We start from the raw sequence: 27,929 nt of genomic DNA, 5'->3' as shown, positions 1-27,929 counted from the left end.
TGAAAAGGAACAAGCGGCGAGCGGCGGCGTGCGGCCCGGCAGGCCCCGTCCCGGCCGCGGTTTCTCTCCAAGGCGGCACCCCCCCTCCACCCCACCCCCCGCTCCGATCGGCGCCATGGCAATGCAAGCGGCCAAGCGAGCTAACATCTGGCTGCCCCCAGAGGTCAATCGGATCCTTTATATTCGGAACCTGCCGTATAAAATCACAGCGGAGGAAATGTATGATTTATTTGGGAAATACGGACCTATTCGACAAATCAGAGTTGGAAACTCTCCTGAAACAAGAGGAACAGCTTAAGCTTCTCAAGGAAAAATACGGACTTGATTACAAACCCCTCCCCCCCCCCCCCAAAAAAAAAAAAAAAAAAAAAAAAAAAAAAAAAAAGAAAAAGAAAAAAAAAAAAGGAAAAAAAAAAAAAAAAGAAAAAAGAAAAAAAAAAGAAAGAAACAAAGAGAAAAAAAAAAAAAAGAAAAAAGAAAAAAAAAGAAAGAAAAAAGAAAAAAAAGAAAGGAAAAAAAAAAAAAAGAAAAAAAAAAGAAAAAAGAAAAAAAAAGAAAGAAAAAAAAGAGAAAAAAAAGAAAGAAAAAAGAAAAAAAAGAAAGAAAAAAGAAAAAAAAAAGAGAAAGAAAAAAAAAGAAAAAAAAAAGAAAAAAAAAAAGGAAAAAAAAAAAAGAAAAAAAAAAAGGAAAAAAAGTGCTTCAGATGTCACCTACAAGAAATGCGTTTCTGCTTTGAACTAGCTTTTGAGCCTTTGGGAGTAAACTATACGGCTATAAATCAATCATATTGGGGTTGGTTAGATAAGAAGTATAATGACACGAATTTTGGCTTTAGTGATAACTGTACCTGGTGGAATACTACACTTGTTAAAAATATGTATTTTTTGCAACAGTTGATTTACCGTTTAAATGTATCAATTTATTTACCTCAACAAGAATTGAGGGTGGTTGAGGGATTTATTGAAACAAGGTCTGTCTACATTGTTGTTTGTTATTCTTTTGTTACTTTTAGTGCCTTGCCTTTTACAATGTTTTCAGAGCTGTGTGGAACGCAGTATTAATGCTGTATTTAAAAAGAAAGGGGGAGGTGTTGGGGCTCTTGCTGTATTGAATGATTATACTGAACTCTGAAGCAAGTGGAAAAATACTGAAGAAATAAGACGAGGTTACGGCCAGAACAGTGGGATGAAGAAAAAGGAGCAAATTGCAGATGTTTGCTCAAAAGCAAGGCCAACGGGACGTGATAAGAGGAGCTGGGAAACCGCAGAAAGGAGCCTACATGCCAGATCAAGCAGAAACAGAAATCTTCCCAGTAAACAATTGTTAACCAATCATATTATTATACGCTTGTAAAATAGCCAACCACATTATTGCACGCTTATAGAATGCCTTATAAAAGTCTACCTGGTTTGTACAATAAACGGATCAGATCTTGAACTCTGTGAGTATTTGAATCTGACTCCCGCTCGCCCGAAATGCCCGCAGCAAGTATCCCTTTCACACCACTGAACAATTATTAAAGGAAATCTGCAAAGTTTGTTTAAAACTGTGGAATTAATGGGTTGTACTGTTGAACAGATGCTGTACTTGAACCTCCTGGTTTAAGGAGACTTGCCTGCTACAACGTTAAGCATCTCTTACCACGTATCCATAGCCTGCCTTCCTTAGATTTGCAAAGTCACAGTTCTACATTTTCTACCTGTGACTGAACAGCCAACGACCACGTGCAAAGAAGAGTCCTATTTCTTACAAGATTATAAACTTCCTCTCTTTTACAGCTGTTTCGCATTTTATTCTCCTCATCAGGAGGCTGTGACAAATAAAGTCAGAAACAGAACTCGCGCAGCCCTGAAACGTCTCTCTGCTACCTAACTTGCCAGAAGAAGATAATTTAAACTTGCATTCATTCCAGCAGGTCAATTTGTATTGCAATTATTTAACCTCTTTTTTTTTTTTTCCTTAGGTGATGAAGTGAACACGCAGTAGAGAAAGACAATATACATGGTAACTTTCAATACCAAAAGCTGACTTTTACAGAAAGCAAGTCTGAAATAAAAAAATAAACGCAGAAAACCATCGCCTAGTGAATAGAAGAGAAAATCTCTGTGAAACGATGTATTTTAGTGTTGTTTATTCGCGAAGATAGCATACCCCCAAAGCCGTTACAGGACAAGCAGTCTTAAATATAACACTGGAAGCTGTAAACCAAAGCAGGTTGCTCAGTGTGGCTGTTGCTGCCTTTCAGGCATCAGTGCCACCGTGCCACTGGCTGGGTGCGCAGCATGCCCCGTCACACCAAGTACCATATAGAAAACACAAGGGGTGGGTTGGTTGGGTGGTTTTTAATAATGCACACTGGTGTTTGGGGAGGAAACAAACTGTTGTTTCACTTGCTGGGCCTTTAGTCATGCACCTGGGCCCTCCGCTCCAGGCTGAGGACCAGAACGGTTCCAGGGCTTGGGGATCCTGCGGCCGAAGCTGCCGTTCCCCGACAGCCCCGCGACCGCAGGAAACCCACCACGCGCCAGCCCCCCGCAGCAACGGGGCCGAGGACAGGAGTTCCGGGCCACCGCAGGTCTGGCACTGCTGTTTGGGTGAGCTCAGGCACTCGCAGCTCACCCTGCCCCCGGCACGGCGGCGCCCCGAGAACCGCGGCGGGGGCAGCGACGAGCGCGCGCACGAGGCCTTGGTGGGGGCGGGGCGCCGGCAGGCAGCGGGGCTCGCGCCCGCTGGGGCGGAATCCACCCGGACGGGGGCGAACAAGCCAGTACGGGCGACGCGGGCGCGCATCCGTTCGAAGGGGGGATGTGGACAGCTGCGCCGCCCGCACGGCCGGGGGGCGCTGAGCCACCGCCCCGGCGCCACGTCACACGCCACCGAGCCGCGCGCCGGCCCGCCCCGCCCCGCCGCCCCGGCCCCCCCGCGGTCACGGCGGGCCTCGGGCGCCCCCTGGCGGCGAGCGGCGCGGACCGCCCCCCGCCGCAGGGGCAGCGCGCCCGTCCTTGAGCGAAGGGTGCAGGCGGCCGCCCCGCCTCTTCCGCCGCTCCCGGCCCCCTGCCCCTCGGCCGGCGCCCGCCGCGCCCCCGGGCCCGCGCCGCTGCGTGGGCGGGGGAAGGGAAGGGGAGGGCGGGCGGCGGGACCAGGTGAGGCGGCGGTGTGGGGCAGGGGGCTCGGGGAGGAGGAGCGCGCGTCGCGCTGCGGGAGCCTCCCCCGCCCTCCGTAACCGCCCGGGGAGGGGAGGGGAGGGGGCCCGGGGGCCCGGCGTGCCGCCAGCGGCTCTGCTCGCCCGCCTGCGCCGAGCGCGGCCTTGTCCCCGCAGCCCGCGGGAGGGGGCGGCCCGGGCCGGCCTGCTGGGCCCCGCGGCGGGCCGGGGCAAGGCGTGCGGGGCCGCCGCCCTCCTCGGCCTTGCGGGGGGCTCGGGTTTGGCACCCCTCCCCCAGCCCCGCCGCGGGGAGCTGGACTCCAACGGCGGGGGAATACCAGTCCCCCGGCAGCCGGCACCCTTCGGTGCGGCGGGGGTGGGTGCTATACGTACAGCTTGGTACGGTTTTTAAGCACAAATATATTGAAATCGAGTCTACAGTTGTGCGAAAGTCTGCGCTTCTGATCAGTGCATGGAATTTCAAAAGTGATTAAGTGCATCCGTTGATCTTTTCCATGTAAGTACTAGTTACGTGGATTTTTATGGCCACGTGGAACTAAGTAAGCATCCTTGCCAACTGCCTAGAAGGAAAGAAATCGCTATATATCATACATGAGAAGCTTTAACATGTTAATCAGGTCCATTTATAATAACTACTCAGGTACATTATAATAACTACAAGCTGATGATTTAATATGTTACCTGGATCAAAATCAATTGAAAACATGCAGGATTGATCCATTCGGGCCAAAGTACAGCTCCTTTCCCCTCCCTTTTCAGATGGGTTAGGGCAGAAGGACAGTTTGTTACACGTGGAACGTAAAAACACTCTTGATTCCTTAAGCTTGGTTTAGCCTAGTTTTTTGTTTGGAAAGGAAGCCAGCAAAGGATATATTTCAGTCACTGGTGAATCTATGAGACTCCTTAGCACCGTGTACGCGGTGTTAGTCTTAGGATTTTCATTAATAAAAAGAGATTGGCTGATGCGTAAATTGTGTGTGCAGTTTCTATAGCATTTTTCTACTTTTGATTTTACATGAAGACTTACTTATGTCGTAGTTTGCTAAAGGTGTTCCTTCTGCTGTTTCCCAAAGTAATTCAGAAGCACTGGTATTCCTGACAGGATGATATACTGTCTGCTGTTAATTTGTTCTGAATTCCAGATTTATAACCTTACCTGGCACAAATGAAGGAGATTGGCCACTAGGATGTGATCGCCCTGCTGGGATACAAGAGTTAATCCAAATGAATCTGTAACACCAAAAGGGTACTGTAATGAAATCCTTTGAGAATGTACCAGGGAGTAGATCTTGAGGCAAGGATGTATGTAAATAGAAAATTCAGTTGATGACTGAATGTAAGTGTATAGAGGAAAAGGGAGAGGTTTGTTTCAGCAGTTACCACTCAACACACAATCACAGAATCGTCTAGAAAGTATTACGTTGCATGGAGTTTGCAGAAAGGCAGTAAAGCTTTGGCCTTTCGGGAATTCTGCAGTGCAGAACAAAGCTATGCTACTGTTGCTATACCAGGAGAAAAGTATATTGTGAATTAATTTTAATTCATATTGTAATACTTCAATAGAAATTAATAAGAAATGCCGATTTCAATATCAATCTCTAAAAGAAAAGAACATTGCATACTGTTCTGAAATTTTGTAGGGGTTTCTTTAAATAACAAGTTAAAGATCAAACAAATCATTTAAGTTCTTTTAAAAAGCATATTTAACAATTTTATAAAAATGTGTTTATAGGTCATTGTTTATAATGTAGCTGCATCTGAAGAAACATAAAGTGGCTTTCTGTCATGCTGACTAACAACATAGGGCATCACTTAATGGTATGCCAAGCAATGATTCCAAGAAACCTGAAGCCGTTTCCCTACGTTTGTTGCACCAGAATGTTGTCAGGTTACAAACCTAAAAGCAACATCAAGGACTCTTACAAAATTCTTGAGCTTGAGGAAGGATGTTCCCTTGACGATATCAGAAACTCTTATCGAAGTCTTGCCAAAAAATACCATCCAGACAGTGGTTCTGCCACGGCTGATTCCGAAGCATTTATGAAAGTAGAACAAGCATACAGAGTCGTGCTCAGTGATGTGGCAACCAGAAAGAAATCAAAGGAGAACAATGAAGAGGAGGAAGATCCATTCAAATTAAAAGCACCACAGCATAGACACTACTTGAGTTTTGAAGGTGTGGGTTTGGGAACACCAAGCCAAAGAGAAAAGCAATACATGCAATTTCGAGTAGACCGTGCTACTGAGCAAGTGTTGGAGTACCGGAAGCAGAGACTTGAAAGCCAGTATACTGTGACTGACCTAATGAAAGCCAAAGATGTGAAGCAGAGCAAAAAGGTGAAAATAACTCAGGCAGTTGAACGGTTGGTTGAGGACCTCATCCAGGAATCGATGGCGAAAGGAGACTTTGACAACCTCAGCGGCAAAGGAAAACCTTTGCAGAAATTTTCAGACTGTCCACATATCGACCCTATGACTCACAATTTGAACAGGATTCTGATAGACAATGGATACCAGCCAGAGTGGATCCTGATGCAGAAAGAAATACGGGAAACTATCGAGCGGTTAAGGAAGAGTATAGTGGCGTCTAGGTGTAAGCTTGGAGGGCCAATGACACCATATAGGCAAAAGCAATGGAATCGTATTTGTGAGCAATTTATAGAAGATATCAAGAAATTAAACAAAAGAATTGACAACTTCAACTTAGTTGTTCCTATTCTGAGCAGACAAATGGTGCACTTCAGTGCAGACAAAGAAATTGTTCGAGCACAAAAGACTTACGAAGCTTTGATGGAAAACAGAGAGGCTTCTAATTCAGACACAAAGGAAAATGAAGCAGAAAATGTTAAAAGGTTTGGGTGGAAGTCTTCTCTATTGAAGTGGTTAAACCTTACACTGAAATAAGATAATACAAATTCATCTGTCTTGTCAAGATTTTGAATGCACTTTATTAATGAAACTTGTAGCACTGGAGAATTTTCATGTACACTGAAAATGTAAAATTGAGCTTTCCACTGTTACACCAGCTAAAAGGAATTGGGTTGTTTGATGTGCATTTGCATGTCCTTAATCAATTTGTTTGTGAATATTGTTAAGAAACTGTGCTGATTTTGACTGGGGTAGAGATAAATTTCATCATAGTAGCTAGTGTGGGACTGTGTTTTGGATTTGTGCTGGAAACAGTGTTCATAACACAGGGATATTTTCGTTACTGCTGAGCAGTGCTTACACAGAGCCAAGGTCTTTTCAGCTTCTCACACTACGCCACCAGCAAGTGGGCTGCGGGTACACAAGAAGTTGGGAGGAGACACAACTGGAAGAGCTGACCCCAGCTGACCAAAGGGATGTTCCATGCCGTATGATGTCATGCTCAGCATATAAAACTGGGGGAAGAAGAAGGAAGAGGGGGATGTGCAGAGTTATAACATTTTGTCTGCCCAAGTAACAGTTACACATGATGAAGCCCAGTTTTCCTGGACATGGCTGAACACCTGCCTACTGATGGGAAGCGGTGAATTAATTCCTTGTTTTGCTTTTCTTGCGTGCGCGGCTTTTGCTTTACCTATTAAATCATCTTTATCTCAACCCACAAGTTTTCTCACTTTTACCCTTTCGATTCTCTCCCCATCCCATTGTGGAGGGAGTGTGAGCAGCTGTGTGGGGCTCAGTCGCTGGCTGGGGTTAAACCACAACAGCAACAAATTGGTTATCCTCTTGCATCTCATTTTACTTCTGCTTAAATCAAAAGTAATGCTTCACTTTCGCATAATCACTCTCACAGTTTCAAAAGGTGAAACTGAGGCATAACAAAAACATTAAGGACAAAATGGAGGAAAAAGTCTTGCTGTGCCCTGTTCGACCTTTATCCTTTCTTATTTAAATGCTTACAGCTAGTTCATAAATTGTTGGCAGGTTTCATGCATTTTTTTTAAAGTACATTCGTCTCTTCAAGGTTAAATTAAATGGGAATGAAGGGAGGGTTCTGGATGTCTGGGCTTGGACTGTGCATCCTGCAGAAGTCCATTTTTGGACCTGGCTTTTGACACTGAGGGAGGTTTCAGAAAGCATCTGAGCAAATAAGTAAGAGTGGCCAAAACTGTACCCTACTCTAGTTGGAGTCAAGAGAAGGGAATATTCATTTTCAAAAGTAATCGCACCATTTAAGTATTTTAGGATACTGGCATCAAAGCACCTACTGTGAAATATTGCTGTACTATTAAAGTTTCTGGGCAGTGGCTTGGAGGGTGGGAAAATCTCCATGATGCCAAAGATTTATTTATCTTTAGTAACCTCTCTGCTCCCCACACCATCTGGTTTTCCTGGAAGACTCTGCCTTTGAAAAGGTGTCACTGGATATATCAGTATCTGTGTGGGCCCCTTCCTCACTCATGCCTCTGTGACTCAGCCTGTCACTGTCTCCACCCATGCAGGAGTTGTGCTGTGCCCTGCCAGTCTAACCACAGGCTCTGGTATGCAACGGAGGGGGAATTTACACTCTCAGAGTTTCAGAAATGAAAGCTAGATGATGATGATGATGATGATCACAACCATCCTTTGGCAGATGCCCCAGTGCTGGCAGTCTGGCTTAATGTGTTCGCTTTTGGGTGGATAATGCTGCATGTGCTCCTCTTGGTCTTTGTGCTCTTGCTCATCTAGATGAGTCCTTAACATGCAGGCAGAACATTATTTATATTTGTTGGTAGAATGAATTAATTGAACCATCATTTGTCAGAGGGTATTATATAATCTAGTAATATAACTGAATATAGTTTATTTGTTGGTAAACACTATAGGTCTTTCAAACCTTTATGTTACAGCAAATAAATAATAATGGCAAGATTTTTTTCGTGTTTTAGGACATAGGGCTAATCTCGGCTTCCTTTAACATACCTTTTTGTAAGAATGAAGGTGGCAGAAGTAAGAAGAAGGGCATTATGTGACGATGGATCTGTTGCCCCCAGGTCATGCCACTGGGAAGCTTGTGCTGTGCTGTGCCCTGGCGCTAGCTGAAAGGGTTAGATCGTGGCTATTCGTTCCTTTCCGCTGAGATTCTGTTGGGAGGCAGGGGTACACTAGGAGCGTGCATCGGTTGTGCCAGCCAGTAATTAATGTACTCTTCAGTGGCTCTCCCAAGTTTGCAAAGATGGTGAGAAATAATGTCTGTCTTGCGTATTAGGAGAGAAGTGTTACACAGTGGTCAAGTGGGAACAAAATGTGCATGTGGCCTTGATCTGCCGTATCAGTAGCCTCATTCTAAATGCTGGGAGAGAGCAATCAGGTTACACGGCAGCCCTCTGTTTCTGGGGGCTTGGTAAGAGTTCAGATTGCTGTCCTTTCCTTCTCTCCTTTGTGGTACAGATACGACTCATTGAGATGGTGGTGTTAGACCAGGGGATAACAGAAATCTTTGACTTCATGAGCTCCTCACTCATTTTAGCAGGTATGTGTATGAATGTTTGTTCATTTCAATAACTTACCTATGCATTCTTGCTCTTAACGGAAACTGTAAATTCAACATACTTTTATGGAAGTGTTTTGACACAGAAGATCAGATTTTGATTCTCATTATGATCTATAGGAATTGGATCTGAATTGCTGTTTAAACTAATCCAGTGACAGATTTAAAAAGAGCTAATTGCAAACTGAATTCATTGTACAAGAGTAAGTAGAAACCAGATTGCAGTAAGTCCAGCTTTAATGGCACCCACTTTGGCTCACAATGAAGATAAGTATCAGCAGTTTAAATATTTAAATTGCCATAATGGATGAGTCAACATACTGAGTGAATTTTATGTTCCTTTTAAAACGACTTGGTTTTAAATAGAGCAGATGTGACCTGACTCTCAGCACTTTAAGTCAGCCTTACATTGTTGTCATGAAAAATTGCCAGGCACAAAAATCTACTTCAGCACTTACGGCAATGATGATGAAAAAAATTATCTAAATTTTTATTTTCCCCAGGTGTGTGGAGGAGTATATTTTTGCAGTGCTGGTCTATTTTTTTTGTTGCACTGAGCTCACAAAATCTTAAGAGCAGAATTTAGTCATTAGTCCTAGAAAAAGTAATACCAAGTTCTTGCATACAAATTGGAAAAACCCAGGAGAGAATGACCTTCAGAAGTCATTTTTCTGTCTGACACTAGACTGTTAATTTGAATTTTATAACTGTTATCTTATTACTGACCTCAAAAGGATAAAATCACTGCTGATTCCAGATACAAATACATGTTGCTTATTCCCAGAACTCCCTATGTGTTTGTCTAATTACCATACAGCTTATCTAGATGACATCTGAATACAAAGGCAAAATATTATTTATATGCATTATTAGGATATATTAAGTGAGGTATCAGGTTTTCTCAGGGTGAGGAATCTGTTTCTTGCCCAACAATCTGATGGCTCTTTCAAGCACTATTAGCAAGCTCTACAATTATACATGTTAGTGCTTTCCAATTAAAGGAAAAGACCTATAGCTGTAGGCTGTCTGAAATAATGTCTCAGGCTGTCCTATAAACTCAAGAGTTTCGATGTATGCTGTAAGTGTTGAGGCCTGCTGAATATCCTTCTGTTTCAGAGCAAGAATGCCTCTCAGGATGCACCTAGAGTTTCAGAGAAGGCTCTGAGGAGAAGAAATAAAAGTCACGAGAAGCAAGAGCAGGGCATGCTGTAAGAGACAAAGACAAACGGTAAATCTTTGTTCTTAGTGGGAGAAACTCCCTTCATGAGGGAGAAGGGGATGTGTGGTGTCTCCCTTGCAGTTATTTCCCTACCAGTTGTGTTTCCCTGGATGTGGCAATCACACAGTTTACCTTTCCACAGCTGAGATCAGCTGTTGGGAAAACAGAAACGTGTGTGTGCATGCACTGGGGGTGGGAGGGGTGATAGGAAGGACCTGGAAAGGAGAAGAGATTAGGGGGAAAGTAAACTGCACGTAATGCTTCCAGATGAGAGTGAGAAGATGGTGGCACATACTTTAACAGGTATAGAGGCTGGAGAGTAGGCATGTGTGAATAACAAAAAAAAAAAAAAAAAAAAAAAAGAAAAAGAAAAAAATGGCTGTGATCCTTCTCAGTGAACAGCAAGGCAAGAGTTTTGTTACAAAGTTTTTTCTTCATGGTATGGTTCTGAGCATCATGAGTAAGAAACAACTGTTCCCATTGATGCTGTGTGCAGGAGAGAGCCTCTTCTCTGGGCTGGATAAAGTGAGAAAGGATGAGCTGCTTCGAAGGAAGACTGTGGCTTAGCTCCAGCGCTGGTGGAACACAGTGAGCACATGTAACTGAAGGCAAAAAGGAGGAGAGGCTTTGAGTACAGCTTTTACCTTTTAGTGGGATTTCATGGGGTGACAGCTTAACTGCCTTTTCACAAGAAACTTAATATTGTTGCCATTTGGTAGCATCAGTAGGCCTTGCTCCCCGGGCTCCTCTTCGTAGTGCCCCATATTGCTCTTCCTTGCTCGTGAGCAATATCCTTAAAATGCCTTCCTCTTTTTTTCTTTTGTTTATCCTTGTCGTACTCTTTAATTTCTACTTCACACTTTTCAGATTGATTCTGTACTTTTTTATCTTACCACAGCGTGAATTTTCAAGACTAATCACTTTCCTAACTTCAATACTTAAATTAATTCAGTTGCAGCATTTTCCCTTGGTATCTTGACATCGAATCTTTTATAATGGGCAGCTGTGTGTGCTTTACAAGATCTTTCTTAAGGCACCTCTGGTGCTGGTGTGGCCTTTCCAATGCTTTGGAAAGCAATGGGCCGGAAAGCCAGGCAAAAAGAACCGATCCCGTCTGTGGGAAGCGTGAAGGGAATTTACCCAGAGTCTAAAGCCTGGGGTGGGTTAGCACGGCTCGGGCACGTTCAGCGCCGCGGTGCCGGCAGACGTCAGCTCACGGCCGTCGGGCGGCTGAAACGGGTAGATAGCCCCTCGGCTCTCCCCGGCCGCGGCGGGTGCGGAGAGATCCGGGGTGAGCAGCGCCGGTCAGGGCTCCCCACGGGCTCGGCCCCGGGTCCTGCTCGCTTGCGGGCTCCGGGGAACGGCGGCGGGGCCGCTGCTGCCGGCGCCGGGCGGGAGGCGGCTCGGGAAGGCGGAAAGCGGCGATGGAGCCGCTTCTTCCCGGGGGCTGCGGGAGGGACGCGGGGTCCGTTAACGTTATTGTTTGGGTTTATCACGGCAGGCACGGGGCTAAGGCCTAACAACGTCCGGCGGCGAAGTGCGTACGCTCCCATACGGATGAGCAGCGGCAAGGTTAGCGCGCCGTGCCGCACCGTGAGACGGCCCGCGGCGCTCCGGGGGGTGGCACCCGCACCCGCGGGCTGGGCGGGGCGCTCCCCGGGCGGGGGGCGGGTCTTGCGCCGACCCCGCCTCCCGTCTCCGCTCCGGTGTCTGACGTGCCCCGCCGCGTCGGCCAACCGCGGCGCCCCGTCCTCACCCAGCCTCCGGTGACGCGCGGCCCTCGCTGCCGATTGGCGGGCGGCCGCGTCGCTCGCGGGTCTCTCAGCCCCCCTCCCACGCCCGCGCGCCGCCGGCGGAAGGCTCTCGCCCTGGACGGGGGGTACGTGCGGGCGCCGCGTTCCTGCCGCGTCGCTGGGGGCGAGGGGCGGGGGGGCTGCGCGCGCCGGAGCCGGGGGCGGCCGCGGCGGCGGGCGGGAGGGCCCGCGGGACGCCCCTGTCCGAGCCTGCGGCGGCGCGCGCCCGCCAGCCTGCCCCGGCCAGGGGCCCTCGCGCGTCCCGGTGCCGCCTCGCCCGGAGCGCGGGACCCGCCGCCGCCCGCCCCGCCGCGAGGAGAGGCGGCCCTTCCCTCCGCCTGCGCCCCAGCCCGGGGCGGCGCCGTCGGTCCGGCCCGGCGCCCCTGCGCAGCGCTCGGTGCCGGTCGCGGGCAGCGAAGGGGTCTGCGTGCCGCGGGCTCGGGGCGGGGGCGGCCGCCCCCTGCCCCTCCGCCGGAGCCGTGAGCTAGAGCCGTAGCGCCGCCCCGCCGCGGGCGGTCAGGGCCTCTCCGGGGGGCGGCAGGGCCCGTCCCTCCCCTCTGCAGGGCCGCTGCCATCGGCCGCGCACCCGGGAGCGGTGGGACCGCGCGGGGAGCTGGCGGTCCGCGGGGGAAGTTAAAAGCAACAACAAAAACATTAACTTATTTTTTCCCAAGCGATGCTGCCCTCGGTAGAACAGTCGCTGTCGGGGCTGCGGCTCTGGGGTGCTGCCTCATAGTGCCCCGTCACGGCCTGAGCCCGTGCGCGCGGCACCGGTGCACGCAGCGCGGTGAGGGGCGCGGGCGGGCCTGTGGGTAACTGCAGGACCGAGTCGGTTTATTCCTCTCTCAAGTCCTCAAACTTCAGTCGCACTCACAGAATACCTGCTGCAGGCGGCAGTCACGCTGCTCTGGGGCTGATCTGTGCGAAGTGGTTACCTCTTGAGTAATTTTGCCACGCAGCCTTGTTTTTGTATAAGCTCATTTGAAAAGTTCCTTTCTTTCCTTCTGTCTTTCTGTAATACTTGAACTAGACTACAGATACATCATAGTGCTGTGGTGTGGGGGAAACTGAAAGTGAAACTGCATGTAATTACTGAAATGAGTGAGTGTCTGAAGATCCCCCTTTAAAAAATCCAGTGGGCTTAGTAGAAATGTTCAGGTAAGCCACTTACAGTGAGCGTGCCGAGTGTCTTTTCATAGTATACGCATATGGGGAAAGTATGTGACTTCAAGCATATTCTGATCAGTTGCTTGTGGAAGTTGTTGTCTTGTTTGAGGAAAATAGGGTTTTCTTCTTGACTTTAAATTTCTCCTCTTCGTGTCTATCTTTTACTTTCTTCTTTGAAAAGAGGAGGTTCCATTCTTTGCTAACCTGATGGTATTCTAGGGCCCTAGCACAGCTTAAGACAGATTCCTTTTGGCGGATTCTTTTTGTATTTTTTTGTAACTGCTCTTAATATTTTGTTCAAGTGAAATCAATTCATTTGGGGAGGGAGAAACTGATTTTCTGATGAAAATTTTGATCGATTCTTGGGGTTTCATTTCACCTGTCTGAATAATATCCTAGTTGTTTTAACCTGAGTGCTAGCGCCTACCAAGTATTATTTTTACAGTAAGTGTAACTGTCTCCAGCCTCCGGTTTGTTCTTGCAAGCGTTCTTGTGTTTCTGTTTATTGGACGTGAGTGATAAATGTTTCCTGAGAACAGTGGGAGAACCTGTCTGCCCTTGGAAAAGGGGAGGAGATAGATTGTAGGAAGGGCGTTGAAGGACAGCTAATGCAAGGAGTTTTACCTGTTTCCTTGCTGTGAAGTATGTGGATGTAAAAGTTTAAACCAAGAGAGTGAGTGTTGTACATTTACTCAGGTAAGAAAGTCCAGCTGAAAGCATCAGAATCTTCTGGCTAATAGGATACAATTGGGCTAAAACCTAGGTAGGTGTCCATACCAGGGTAAACTTTAGCCCAGCTCTTGTGATCTCGGTGGATACTCAGATTCACAATGTCACTGGTCTTTCACAGTTGAAATACAGCTTATTATTTTCTTCCTCCTTTGCTAGGCGTGTTGAGAACTGCATATATATGGAATGTTATCATAGAGTCACAGAATGATTTGGGTTGGAAGGGATGTTCAGAGATTATCTAGTCCAAGCCCCCTGCCGTGGGCAGGGACACCTGCCACCAGACCAGGCTGCTCCAAGCCCCATCCAGCCCGGCCTTGGACACCTCCAGGGATGGGGCATCCACAGCTCCTCTGGGCAACCTGTGCCAGTGTCTTGCCACCCTTGTAAAAAATGTGTTCCTCACACCCAATCTAAACCTACCCATTTCAGTTTGAAACTGTTGTCTCTTGTCCTGGCACTACATGCCCTGGTAAAAAGTGTTTCTCGAACTTTCTTGTAAGCCCCTGTTGTGGCTTAACCCCAGCCTGCAACTAAGTACCAACCCCTCCCCCAAAGGATGAGGAGGGGAGTTGGGAAAAAGGTAAAACCTGTGGGTTAAGATAAGAACAATTTAATAATTAAAATATAAAAATAACAGTTGTAATGAAAAGAAAGAGAGTGAGAAATAAAATCCAAAAGGGAAAAAACCCAAGTGATGCTCAATACAGTTGCTTACCACCCACTGCCGGATGCCCAGCCAGTCCCACAGCAGCGGTCGGCAGGCCCTGGCCAGCTCCCCCCAGTTTATACACTGAGTGTGATGTTCTGCGGTGTGGAGTAGTCCTTTGGCTAGTTCGAGTCAGCTGTCCTGGCTCTGCTCCCTCCCAGCTTCTTGTGCCCCTCTAGCCACCTTTCTGGCAGGCTTTTAGAAAAGTCCCTGACTTAATATAAACATTACCTAGCAACAACTAAAACATCAGCATGTTATCAACATTATTCTCATACTAAATCCAAAACCCAGCATTGTATCAGCCGTAAAAAAAACGTAACAATCCCAGCTGAACCCAGGATAGCCCCTTTTATATAGTGAAAGGCCACAATAAAGGTCTCCCTAGAACTTCTCCGGGCTGAACAACCCCAACTCTCTCAGCCCGTCTTCATAGGAGAGGTGTTCCAGCCTTCCCAAATGGGAGGCCCCCATTTTTGTGGCCCTTCTTTGGACCCACTCTAACAGGTCCGTGTCTGTCTTGTGCTGGGGACCCCAGAGCTGGATGCAGCACTTCAGGGGGGGTCTAGCAAGAGCAGAGCAGGAGAATCACCTCCCTTGACTTGCTTCTTTTTATGCAGCCCGGGACACAGTTGGCTTTCTGGACTGCAAGTGTGAATTGCAGGCTCGCATCCTTTTTTCCACAGGGCTGCTCTCGTTCCATTTGTCCCAAAGTCTGTATTGATATTGAGGTTTGTCCCAAGCCAGGTGCAGGACCTTGTACTTTTGTTGAACTTCATGTTGTTTGCATGCGCCCACACCTCAAGCTTGTCAAGGTCCCTCTGGATGGCAGCCCTTCCCTCTAGCATATTAATACCAATACTGTATAGTAGCTAACTGTTTATTTAGCAGCTTGTGAGAGGATGGCCAACCTGTTGCGTTTGGGTTGGCTCTGTACATCCTTCCAGTAAGTCTGATGGGCACTGTGCCTACTTTTTAAATGAGAGCACGGGAAAGTAGTTGGTTGAACTTCAGGCTGGATGAATTGTTCCGGCATCCTGCAGTCTGCTTCTTGTCATCCTTTTTTTTTTTGGAAACCGCATGGCCCTTATTTGTCGTGCCCTCTACGTGTGGGAGCCCTCGATCAGGTGTGTGTTTGATCACAGTTGGCATTGTCCTCTCATAGAAAGAGGAGTATCTGCATGTTGGTCACAGAACATAGGCACGTTCAGTAATGCTGGGAGAAACGGTGTATCACTGCTTTTTAGTCATGTGTCCTGTACACATGGAGCTATGCCAGTGGTGAGAGATATCTTTAATTATTTCTAGTGTTAAGTGGGGCTCTCTTGAAATACCTCTAAGAAAGACTCCTTTCCAGAATTCTGAATGGCATTGATTAATGTTTAGATTGTCTTAGAAAAGGGCAGCCACATCAGCACCTCCGTTTCCTTTTACTGCTGATTGTGTTTTTGCATGTCAGCTCTATCACCAAGCTTTCTTTGTGAAATCGAAGCTAGTTTCTGCCATTAGGCACATGTAGAAATAATTCTAGCCTTCTTGTCTGTGTTCTGCTGCAAATTCTCTGCACCTTGTTTCTTCATGTTTGTCATTTATTCCAGTGAAACAGGAGAATTGTGTTGTCAGTCACTGGTTCTTGCTGTAGAAAGACTGCCACCTATTCACATATTCATTATGGGTGCTTCTCTTCTGAACACAAAGATAAGGTGAAAACAAAGTGCAGGTTTGTGAGCCTGTATTAAGCACCAAAAATACAATTTCTGGTAAAATAATATGCTTTGGCAGAAGGCTGCTCTGTATCTTAGAAGGTATTAAAAAAAAAAGTAAAAATCAGCCTTCCGGTCTCCCTAGCTTCACTCATTTGTCACTAATGCAGCTGTGAAAACTCCATTTGATATCCAGTAAAGTATTGGGAGAGGCTTTGTCTCAAGTTTCTGTTGTAAGTGAAATGCCTCTGGTTTGTCACCTAATGTTTAAAAAACACTTAATTATTAAGACAGGGTTTTGTGCAGTGTATGGCATCCATAATGTTTATCATTACTGACTTTGTGAAGTTGAAAGAGTTTTGCTGGAATAAGCGCTAGTCAGCATTGTATTGGAAGTTGGTTTAATTATACTAGCTGACAAAACAAACTATATATACCCTTTAAGCCATAGAAGGGAATGATTTTTTTCATTTTGTTTCAGCCTTTTGAACTAGAGCAATTTTGTAGAAGTAAGAAGATTTCTTTCATTAAGTCATCCAAGGATTTAACAGGCTGTTTCTTAATTTTCACAGACTGGTTGAGGTTGGAAGGCACCTTTGGAGGGCACCTGGTCCACTCCCCCCTGCTCAGGCAGGGCCACCCACAGCCAGTTGAGCAGGGCCATGTCCAGATGGCTTTTGAGTATCTCCAGGGATGGAGGCTTCACAGCCCCCCTGGACAGCCCCACTGTAGAAAAATGTTTCCTGATGTTCAGAAGGAACCAGCCTCCGGTGTTTCGCTTTGGGCCCATTGCCTCAGGTCCGACTGGGCACCACTGATAAGAGCCAGGCTGCATCCTCTTTGCACCCTCCCTCCAGGTGTTTATATCCATTGATAAGATTCCCCTGAGCCTTCTCTTCTCCAGGCTAAACAGCCCCAGCTCTCGCGGTCCTTCCTCACAGGATGGATGCTACAGTCCACCATCTTTGTGGCCCTTCACTGGGCTCTCTGCAGTGTGTCCATGCCTCTCTTTACTGGGGAGCCCAGAACTGGACACACTACTGCAGGCCTGGCCACAGGAGCACTGAGTAAAGGGGAAGAATCGCCTCCTTCAACCTGCTGGCAGCACTCCTGATGCAGCCCAGGCTACCGTTCACCCTCTTTGCTACGAGGGCACATTGCTGGCTCACACTCAACTTGGTGTCCACCAGGACCCCCAGGTCCTTTTCTGCCAAGCGCTTTCCAGCTGGGTGGCCCCAGCACATTCTGGTGGGTGGGGTTGTTCCTGGGTGCGAGAGCTGGCACTTCCCCTTGCTGAACTTCATGAGGTTCCTGTGGGCACATTTCTCCAGCCTGTTGAGGCACCTCTGGATGGCATCCAAGTAGAGGGTGAAAAATAATTTCTATTGTTGTTGTTGCCATATTTGAAATAACTTTTTTCCTGTGGCTTTGCTTGACCTCCTCTCTGAATTGCAGTTGTACTTTTAAGTTTGAAGGAGGCGATTTTATTTAGAGATGTTAATATTATTTAGATGGTCCGTTATGGGGAAAAAGATCTGAAGGAAAATATAGCTATGAAGAAACACGCCTTCAGTCATTCAAAAAATGACTGAAACTGTATTTGCAGGCAAAGTCATAACTTTTGTAGATTTGACGTAACCACCATCGTGTTCAGTGGGGAGGAGGAGTAGTGCAGTGTGTTAGCTTACTCCTACCTGCGGCCAGCCGCCCCACAGGGTGAGAACCCTCTAGCCTGTAGTAGCTGCAGCAGTGGGAACCACGAGCTGTGTTCCAGTGCGGGTGGGCAAGGAGCTGGGACGGGAAGGGGGGCATTGCTGCAGGATGAGGAAGAGACACATTCACGGTTTGAAGAGGAACAGATAAAAGTACAGATGGAACCATTTTAAAAGTGGAAAAGAAGGAAGGGCTGTTGGAGCAGTTGTAAATCTGAGACAGTTCTGCACAGCAGTTTTGTGCGAAGGTTGCAGAAAAAATAGGGATCTGGAAATTGCTAGGTAGAAGTATAATCTAGGAAAATAACTATATGGTTGGGCCCAGATACTATAAAAAAGTAAAATACTTTTGGAATTGAGGCATTGATTTTAATGCTTTAAGGTATCATAAATAGGGATGGATTTCTGGAACTAGATTCAGGAGGGCAAACTTTCTTATCTTATTCATAGGAGATGGCCTGTGTTTGTAGTGTAGGCAAACTCTATTTATTATTTATTTATTATCATTTAACTTCTTAGCGTAGACTGCTAATTACTGTTATTAACCAGAAAAATGTTCTGCATCATCCTGTTCTGTAATACAATTGTAAAGGACATTTGGCTGTTGTTAGCCTTTAGCAAATATCTGGAAATTATTTATGGCAGGTTGGGAAAATACGGAAGCTGACAATACTGAAACAGGACAGAGCAGCATTAAGGATGGCTGTGAGTCACTGCTGGACAGAAGACGAGTAAACGTTCTAACTTCTGACGCTCAGACTATATGTGCTAATCCTCTTACAGTGTGAGAATAGATGTAGTGTAGTGCAGAACCCTTTGTAGCTACTCGCTCACCAAACTGATGGAGAACTGTGTTGTTTCAGTAGTCACTTTGTAATACTAATTAACCTTGCGTTCCCCTTCATGTATTTAAAGTTCTGTGTGATCCTCTCTTTGTGAAGCAGGACATTCTTTACCCTTGTCATTAGTTGATTCACTGAGCTGATCCCTTTTCCCCTGTGTTAGAAAGGCACTATTTTATCGATCTTATTTGGAGACTGGAAATACAGGTATCTTATGCAAGATTCCATGGCCTGACTGAAAGACCCAAGTTCTGGTCTGTATATGAAGCCCCGTTGTATGTATCTTACTTTTTCTAACTGCTAATGCCAGAGAGAGCATTACGGTTTGAAGATGAAACTTATTTTGCTCCTGGTTTTTGCTTGCTTTTATTTTTGTGTTTCATACAGTTGAACAAACAATATATTCTATTTAATTTCTTTTGTCTCAGATATGATGATTTATATGTAATACATAGGTTTTTGACTTGTGTGATGATTTTATTTTGTAATTCTGTTTGCAAGGTTGGTTGTTTTTTAAAATATAGCTCAATATAGAATCCATAGAGTAAATGGAATACTTCATTCTGTAAAAAAAAACCCACAACCCCACATGGTAAAAATTCCTCATGAGAGTTGTCAAGCATCTCAAGATTTTGCTACTGTGTATTAAGTGCAACTTTGGCTGTGTTTCAGGTATTTAGGGCACAGTTGTTAATGGGAAAATTAATGTGCAAGTACAAAACCAGAAGAGCAGTCTAATCTCTGAGGAAATGGCAGGATTCCTAGACAACTTCAGGTGGCCAGAATGTGAGTGTATTGACTGGAGTGAAAGAAGAAATGCCATCGCTTCAATCGTTGCAGGTGTATTGGTAAGTTTTAAGACAAGGTAAATCATGAGTGTGTTGAAAAATTTGGAAGTACCACAGTTACATTTTTGTTTCAGATTTTGTGAAGTTTCACTCCTAACTGCAGTTCAATCCAGTATATTTCTTAAAAAAATTTTGTAAAGTGTAATTATTAGACAGCTCTTTTAAGAGTCACATAACTTTGCATTTTCTCTGATAATGACGTACCATTTCTGCTATCTCTTCTTTATAAAAGATTGATTTTCCTAGTGGATGAATCTCATGTGTTTAGACCCTGGATTCTTGTTCTTAAAGCTGTACAGAGAATTTAACCATACATTGATACTTAATTTGAATAGAAAATGTGACTGATTTTCAAGTGCTCCTCTGAAAACATTGTTAAGGTTTATGCAGAGCTTGCATATCAAACAGATTTAGAGTCTGACTTAAAGCTAATGACTTTCTAGAATAGTTTGTAATTGTTAAAAGACAATTAAACAAATGGTTTGCATGAACATTTGCCACTTTTTGTCTCTGTACCCTTCCAGCCTCATAATAATGGTCTATTTTATTTCTAGTTTTTCACAGGTTGGTGGATAATGATAGATGCTGCAGTAGTTTACCCTAAGCCAGAACAAATGAACCATGCGTTCCATACCTGTGGGGTGTTTTCAACACTAGCTTTTTTCATGTAAGTGTATACAAAGGGAGTTCTTATAAAACAAACATGAGCTGTTAAACACAGTTTTTACTAGACAATATGATATATGATAAAACTTTGAATAACTTTGTTATAAATTACTTATAAATAATCTTCTTGTACTTTTTTGCATGGCAATGAAAGCCCTTTTTACCTTTTACCTGTGACCTTTGTTTCTGATTGTGGTCTGTTCATTCATTGATTCGTTGTTCTGCTTCCTGCCCCCCCCCCCCCCCCCCCCCCATCTGTTTAGGGTAAATTGCTTTTCCTATGTACTTTGGCTGAACATAAAGCAGACCCTCTTTTATGCAAGTGGCTTTCTATAATAAGTAGTTAGATTCCTAGATGAAAATTAATGTAATGTTGCCCAGTTACTTACCTCAATATAAAACATTTTCCCTGCTTTTAAAATAATTTTTACAGCTGTCTCTGGCCCAAGACCTCTTCAAATAAGAGAGGTGGTAGTATTCTAGCTATTGTTACAAAGATGTAAATATGGCAGGCTTGAAGAAGTAATATTTTTTATTGAATTGTACAACATTGGTGAGAAAAAAGGATGCATTTAAATACATAAAACCTTCTTGACACTTGGTGTCTGAAAGTTTCTGATTTTATTTCCTCAGCAGTGTAACTCTTTTTAAGAAAATACATTGTCCCTGACTTGAATACTTAGGGTGTTCATTGTGAAGGAAAGCAACTTGTATCATAATCATGAGAGCACAGTGTTGATGGCTATTATTATTCCTGTGAAGTGGCTTTAGATATTTTAAAAACTTAAACAGCCAGAAAGTGACCAGGAATATTTCAGTCACTACAAAGGGCAATTCTTTCGTTTTACAGGTCTGTTAATGTAAAAATTGAAGTAAAACTTACGAAAAAATATGGGATTTGCTTGAAATCCAGTTGAAATCCTTCCATTAAGGGACATGTAATAACATGTTACTAGACAGAATGCCAAATAATTTTCCCAGAATTTGTTGCATCTTAAAAAAAGCTAGCTGTTTACTTATAACTTCAAATTTATTTTCTAATAATCTGAAGTGTATACACATTTTTTTGTTCCTAGGATAAATGCTGTATCAAATGCACAGGTGAGAGGAGACAGCTACAGTGACGGATGTTTAGGAAGAACAGGTAAACTAACTAAAAATCAGGCTGAGTTGAATGAATGATTATTTTGGTGCTGGGTGGTTTTTTCCAAGTGGTAGTTAAACAAATCATAATCGTAAGTTAAGGAGTAGGAGAGAACTTCTGTGAAGGTAATTTCTTTACAAAATTAACACTTGGAGATAAGTATTGTCTAAGAGATGAACTTAGAAAAACTCGACATCTGTATATCTTGAATACCTAAGCTTTCTTCTGCGAATCCCCCATAGCTGTTGGCAGAAATTTATTTCTGCCTTGTGGTAGGCTATGGAGCAGACATCCCTTAAGAATGTCTTCTTTTAGAAGGTATCACAAGCATTCAGTTTCCATTGTATGTCACCTACTGTTTGGTGTCTGTGGACCTGCTGTCCTCTCTCTGCTTTCATTCATAATTCCTTTACTGTTTCTCATGCAGATGCCAGCATCTGTGTTCATGTGATTTGTAGAATGCTGGAAATCTGGTAGGATTTACTGAGTTTTGAACTAGCGTATGAGGCTTTTCTGTGTGTCATTCACAAGTCAGCTCGAGAGAATCTTTGCATAGAAGTATTATTCCTTTCCCATGAGTGAGCAGGTTGATTATTTTTGAGTGTCATCTTCCTTTTTCAGCAGACAATATCTAGTAGCTATGGTAGATGTTGCCCGTCTGAATATATCTTTCTGAAGTAAACACAGGAAGTATTTGCTTTATGTAACCTATTGAAATGCCATCTTTAGCTCAGAAACACTATAGTTTTGGCAAAGTACCTCATCATTAGCCACTCCAAGTTGTGTTAAATAATACTATAAGCATTCCCTACAGATAAGGGGAAATTTATGGTAGTTGTATCTGTTCTCTAAAATAAGGGGAATCCAAGCTACTATGTGCTTTACTAGAGAAGGCAAATTTGGGTTATCTTGTCCATGATACAAGGATTTAACCCTTTCCCTTTGTGCCTTCAGCAAGATAACATATTGTATCATAATAGAGTCATAGCTTGGATCATCTGTCCTCATGGATAACAGTCTACATCGTTCTCAGAGGTTTTAATATTTCCTGCAGGTGCTCGTATCTGGCTCTTCATTGGCTTTATGTTGATGTTCGGTTCACTTATTGCTTCAATGTGGATTCTTTTTGGAGCGTACGTTACACAGAGTAAGTTCATTTATTTTCACATATAGAAAAGTGCTTTTGCTGTCAGCCAAAAGGCAGAAACCCCAGTAGAACGGAAATGTGTGGTCTGTTCTTGGCAGAGCTGTACCATCTAGTTTTGTAGGCAGAGAATGATAGTATGAATAGTGTTTTAAATACACCTTCCAATACAAAAGAACTTAATATTTCCTTTGTTACTTACTTTGCAGACACTAATGTTTACCCTGGATTAGCAGTGTTTTTCCAAAATGCATTGATATTTTTCAGGTAAGTTGTCTCAGCAAATTTCCCTCCTTCCAAGGGGGGTATATGACCTACCTGCTTCCATGCACATTGATACTCCTGGAAAAGAAGTTCTGAAAGCTGGAGGCTGACTCCAGGCTTGGACCTTCCACAGCACGGAGTTTGCTGCTGTCAGTGCAGGACCCTTCGTATTACACTTTATTACCCCCCCTAGCCTTTATTTGAGGATGGTGGCATGTAAGTCAAAGGGACCCCTTAGGTCGCTGAGTAAACTGACATTGTCCAGAGAACTGAGGTGATATTCAATGCCTTGACTGATGAAACTGTTTCTTAAAAACGCTTTTCTTTTTTTTTTTTCCCCACTCTGCTACTTTTTACTACTCCCTTTGCTCCAGTGCTTAGAAACAATGTTTTATTTGCCCCTTCTCAGCCCAGGAAAGGCTCTTCAGTCCCCTTTGTGCTCCTGTTAGTCCAGCTCTTTCTGATCTCACTGAATTTACAGCTCTAGAGTGTGGATGACCAAGAATATAGACAGTGTTCTGGGTGAGATACTGTCAATGTCTTTGGATAATGACAATAATGCTTTCATCCCTGTATTACAAATACTTTGGCATATGTCCTAACAGCACTAGGCAGGAGATCCTATTGCCCTTTTCCTGACTGTTTCATACCAATGGCTCAGTTATCTGATAATTGATACACCTAGATTTGTTTCTACTGGATGAGCTCTCAGTTATTAAGAGGGATAATTTATTTTTTCTAAGAGCATGATGGTACATTTTGTAATATTACACTTAAATCAATTTCTTTTATGTAGGTTAATTTCATTAAGTATATCGTATGACACTTTGAACATACCTGTTCTGTAATGACTCTTTTTATATGTATAATGCATTCTGCAATCCATAAATTTAATTAATAAAAGACAATGAAAGCATCAAATAGTGTAAGTTCCCAGATCAGTCACTGAAAAAGTTCACATAACCTCCTCTTTTGCAAGTTCTTCCCCACTTAAATTACTGAGCTAGCAATTTTCCTTCTAGGACCATATCAAATTCTCTGCTAGTGACCTAGATTGACTGGCTCCACTGTGCTTCCCTGTTTGGAGTTATGTTCTTGCAGAAAATAGCAGTTCCTAAATCTCTTCTGCTCTTTTGTACCTGATTGAAATGGGATACTGAGGAAGGCTGACTTTTGAGAATAGTTTCACCATGCCTGAAATCTTTAGTCTTATTTCAGTAGTCGAACTTACGAAGCTGCTTTCTGTTTCTGAAAGTGTCTTTCCTTGTTTTCTATTGTACTGCATATGTAGATTTATTTCAGGTTTTTGTCTTCTAAAACTTGTTTTCTAGGTATGCACTATGAGAGAAATGACAACCTTTTTATTAAAACAAAAAAAGCCTTTTTTTTTTTTTTTTTTTTTTTTTTTTGTATCTCGCTTTGCACTTTAGGCAGTAACGTTTGCTAAGTCCATCTATTGCCACAGACTCCTTTCCTTAGACCAAACCTGGGTCAATCAGCAATGTCCTTATCCAAAACTTTTGTTTTGATTGAATCTGGTTCTCTTCCATCGGTGGTGTTCCCTAATGTCTGTATTCCCTGAACCATGTGTCCCCTCCAGGACTTGTGCGTCAGCCCTGGTTGTTACACCACCAGTTTTTTTAACTTAGTTTAACATGCTGTATTAGTAGTTCTTTTCTCTAGTTAATCGCCCAGGTGACTAGCTTGTTTTACTTATTGCTTGTTATTGTTCTCAGTGTCAGTGTTTCTCATTTCCCTCCCTTTTCATTCTGTTAAGATTTAGTATGACTGTGTCCTTCTTTACTGCCTGTTTGTTGGCTGTAAGAAAAAAAAAACATGGGGAGCAATAAGGAAATCATGCTTGGTTTTGTTCCCATAACATTTTTTTAATTTGTGACAATATATAATTGCATCCAACTTTATAAAAGGAGTTTTGGAAATCAAATTGCAATCTGGATCTCACTTATCCACCACAGGATCAATATTCTTTTTGATTTGCTCATAAAAATGTAAGTGCTTAGATTCCATCCTAGCATGATGAGTTATGTTCAGCTGATTGTCAGATGCCTGGATGAGGCTTGCTGCTCTGTAACTGTGTATTGGTCCTAGAATCTTTTAGATACTGGAATTTTTTCCTTCAGAAGGGCAGATGCTTTTACTGTGAGAATGGTTGCTTTTTGAGCAGTTGCTTCAGCTGGATCTCATAGGTTTAGCACTGCATCGTAAATGAAATGTAAGTACAAACCCCAGATAATGACTTGTATAAAAGTTAAGGTTACTGGAGTGCTGTTGATTTGCAGTGTACGTAGTAGATGATTATAAGTATACTATTAAAATTACCTTTTCCATCTTATGTATGGTCTGATTTGTTAAATTTTTTTTTTCCTCTGTAGTACTCTGATCTACAAGTTTGGAAGAACAGAAGAGTTATGGGGATGAGAGATCACGTATAGTGTTGTCTATTCCATAGTTGCTATGTCGTACTATGTATGTAGAAATATTTACATTTATTTGTTCTTGTTTTGCTTTCTAAACTGTATGAACTGAGAAATTACAGGTTCTGTAATAAGCTCCCTCTTTTCACAGGATGGATTTGTGAATATGTACATACAACTGTATATATCTTAAAAAGGGAATGTCGGGCTTTCTTTCTGAAATCTTCAGGTATATCTTCTAACATGTGGGTTTCCGTCAGCTCCCAGGACCTGATCTTCCAAACCTTCCCATGTGTCAGAGACTTCAGTGGAACTGTTAGTGAACAAGCAGGATAAAGCCCGTGCCCTGTAAAAGGGGTTATTAATTTTATGCTTAGGTGAGCTAGAGCCAGTATTGCAAGGGCTGGCAGCAAGGGCTGCCTGTGGAACCTGAAGGAGTAGTCAGCGCGTGGAAGTGACGCAGCTAAACCTGTATTTAATGAGGGCAGATTCTGTTGTGTGCCGAGGTAAGAGCTGCTTTTAAGAATTTTGTATAACTGTTCAGAAAAATACAAAGTAGCTATTTTTTGTAAAAGGTTATGAATTTTTAACAAGGCCCTATATTAAGCAGGTTCTGCATGGCAAATCAAACCGTTCTTGACTTCTCATTGCTAGCACAAATTACATTTGGCAGCACCACAGTTCTTAGAATTAATTTCATGCTGTTGAGCGTAATAGATACCAATTAGTATTTAATGTATTTACTGATACTAGACTAAAAAACCCAACAAACTGATGCCAGTCATACTTAAGGAATATAAAGAATAAATGAGTCAGACTACTATCTTTAAAATTATGCTAGCATAATTTTCTTCAGGGGAAGCTTTTTGCGGACAAATGAGCAGTTATCCTGCTACCTATTATCTTTTCTATTTAAAAGGCGAGCATTTCAAGTGGGGATATAGTAGATGTATTTATTGCTCACAAACTTACCTTGAAATAATTGCCAGTTTTAGGACTGCCATTTGCCCCAGTTAAAAATGTATTTATCTCCTAAATTTCATGGGCACTTTATGGGAATGCTTCCATTATTGAAATCCAGTTTCTTCTAGCTGGAGTATACAGAAAGGAAGAATAGCGATGTTTTATAGCTTTGGACTGATCTTGTATATTCATCTTGCTGTTGATTTAGGAGTTCTATGTGGTTTTTAAAGCATTTGAATCTACTTTGTGTTTAAAAGCTTTTATAACTTTCCATGTATCAAGATTGCTGACCAAATAGTATTAAACTGCAGAATGTAACTTCTGTGCATGATTACCATATACTGTTAGTCATCTAATTGCTCCCTTGTGGGAATCTCTCCAGTGGACAGAATATGAAGCAAATACTGCAGCTGAAATTGTGCTACTGGCTAGACTAACTTTATCCTGATTTTGCCATCCTGCAGTGAGTTACAATATATTCACTGGTGTTGATCATAGCTTTGTACATAAGTTGTCTTGGCTGTAATTTCAGAAAACTGCAATAAACTTTTATGTTCTCAAATTAATGAATTTCACAAGGTAATTGTACAGCAGTACTCTCTGTAACAGGCCGGTAGTACTGACTTTCAGCAAGCCTTACACCAGCTATTAAGTAAAAGCAAGGTTTTTGTTTTCAGACTGGTTGATTTCTTGCTTAGGAGATTGGGAACATTTGTTGGCTTTTTTACTAAGTGAGAAACAAGCATGGCCTGTAACTCATACCATTTACAGTATCTTGTACCTGACACGTGAACAGCATAAGCTGAGGGTTTGACTCTTAACAGTGTGCTTTAACTCAAGTTCCCGGTTAAGAAAAGAGTTTTCTTAAGAGCAGGGCAAGAGCTTCTTTCTGAGGTTACCTGTATTTTCTACCAGAAGTTTGCTTTCTTCCAAGTATTTTTTAGCCATCCCTTCTGGTTTTAGAGAACCGGAATGGTAGTGCTCTCTCTAAAGCTGCCAAGGGGAGAAAAGAAACAGCTTTGAACATGTATATATGCAAGTATTGCTTCTGGAGATACTCAAAGCCCACCGGGATGTGATCCTGTGCAGCTGCCTCTAGCTGTACCATTAGGTGGACTAGATCTCCAGAGGTCCCATCCAACCCCAACCATTCTATGATTCTGTGTGTCTTTTCTGCTAGCTGAGGCTGAAAATGGGCTTAGTGCAAGAACCAGGCAGGCTCCATTCAGAACAGCCCAAGGTCTGCTTCTACACCACGGGTAGTTCCAGCACAGGCCAGAGTGGATAGGGATGGCTCATTTTAGGTAATGCCTTGGCCTGCTACAACTGGCAGTTGTGAAAATAACCCTTGAATTATCCCCAACAAAAGGTTTTTAACTTTGGCCTATTTGTGTAAAAAATATTTAGTTAACAACTATCTCTAACAGAAGTCTTGTGTAAGGCTTGTTCAGGAAGTTGTATTGCTAAATACTCACAGGAGGAGTCTCAACTGTCTTCTCATTTACACCCTCTGTTATGCAGCTAGGTTGTTCCTTCTGTAAGCCTGTCATTCTTCGTTTGTTTACAGCACCGTATATAAAAAAGAACATGGATGAACTTAAAAGTAGGTATTACGCAGCTTGTGGCCAACTTTAAAATTCTTGCCAGACTTCAAGTATCACTAAGTCTTCAGATAACTACATTTGTTAGCGTGTTGCCTGATCACAAGTGACTAGATTAGTTCTATGAGAAAACAACCTCATAAAGCTTTTGGAAAAAAAAGTTACTGATTTTACATGCAGTCCTGTATATTCCTGGAAGGGGTGGAACAGCATTACCTCAGCTAACCCACAGCTCTGACAGCGACCAGGTTTCATTAAGAGACCTAGGTAACTTGAACAAGTCATTTGCAAATAAACAAGCATATTTATGCTTGGATTTTTCTTTTTCCCTCCAAAACAACTTGTATCAAACCCAGGAAAAAAGTCAAA

The 27,929-nt window shown here is 43.5% G+C and overlaps 2 protein-coding genes across 9 annotated transcripts; both read left to right on the top strand.

The window, feature by feature from the left end:
- The first annotated feature begins 3,027 nt into the window (after positions 1 to 3,027).
- On the top strand, positions 3,028 to 6,748 carry DNAJC28 (DnaJ heat shock protein family (Hsp40) member C28). Of its 5 annotated transcripts, none has more exons than XM_055701226.1 (3): positions 3,028 to 3,143; positions 4,306 to 4,409; positions 4,896 to 6,748. In XM_055701226.1, the coding sequence occupies exon 3, from the start codon at positions 4,949 to 4,951 to the stop codon at positions 6,065 to 6,067; it is 1,119 nt and encodes a 372-aa protein (XP_055557201.1). In that variant the 5' UTR covers positions 3,028 to 3,143; positions 4,306 to 4,409; positions 4,896 to 4,948; the 3' UTR covers positions 6,068 to 6,748. The 5 variants fall into 5 exon arrangements, with proteins under 5 accessions (XP_055557201.1, XP_055557202.1, XP_027660226.1 ...); XM_027804424.2 differs by lacking the exon at positions 3,028 to 3,143 and adding an exon at positions 3,178 to 3,659; XM_055701227.1 differs by lacking the exon at positions 4,306 to 4,409 and having other exon boundaries at positions 3,043 to 3,143.
- Positions 6,749 to 6,903: 155 nt separating this feature from the next.
- Positions 6,904 to 26,635, top strand: TMEM50B (transmembrane protein 50B). 4 transcript variants are annotated; one of them, XM_005438546.4, is made up of 8 exons: positions 6,904 to 8,603; positions 9,738 to 9,849; positions 19,168 to 19,343; positions 19,898 to 20,010; positions 21,086 to 21,153; positions 22,208 to 22,300; positions 22,507 to 22,564; positions 24,955 to 26,635. In XM_005438546.4, the coding sequence occupies exons 3-8, from the start codon at positions 19,245 to 19,247 to the stop codon at positions 24,998 to 25,000; spliced, it is 477 nt and encodes a 158-aa protein (XP_005438603.1). In that variant the 5' UTR covers positions 6,904 to 8,603; positions 9,738 to 9,849; positions 19,168 to 19,244; the 3' UTR covers positions 25,001 to 26,635. The 4 variants fall into 4 exon arrangements, 3 of the variants coding, with proteins under 3 accessions (XP_005438603.1, XP_055557204.1, XP_027660140.1); XR_008730755.1 differs by lacking the exons at positions 6,904 to 8,603; positions 9,738 to 9,849 and adding exons at positions 11,565 to 11,719; positions 24,703 to 24,794; XM_055701229.1 differs by lacking the exons at positions 6,904 to 8,603; positions 9,738 to 9,849 and adding an exon at positions 11,565 to 11,719.
- The last annotated feature ends 1,294 nt before the right edge of the window (positions 26,636 to 27,929 follow it).

This window comes from Falco cherrug, chromosome 2, assembly GCF_023634085.1.
Source record: "Falco cherrug isolate bFalChe1 chromosome 2, bFalChe1.pri, whole genome shotgun sequence".
Taxonomy (NCBI): domain Eukaryota; kingdom Metazoa; phylum Chordata; class Aves; order Falconiformes; family Falconidae; genus Falco; species Falco cherrug.
This window is presented reverse-complemented; position numbering and strand designations above follow the sequence as displayed.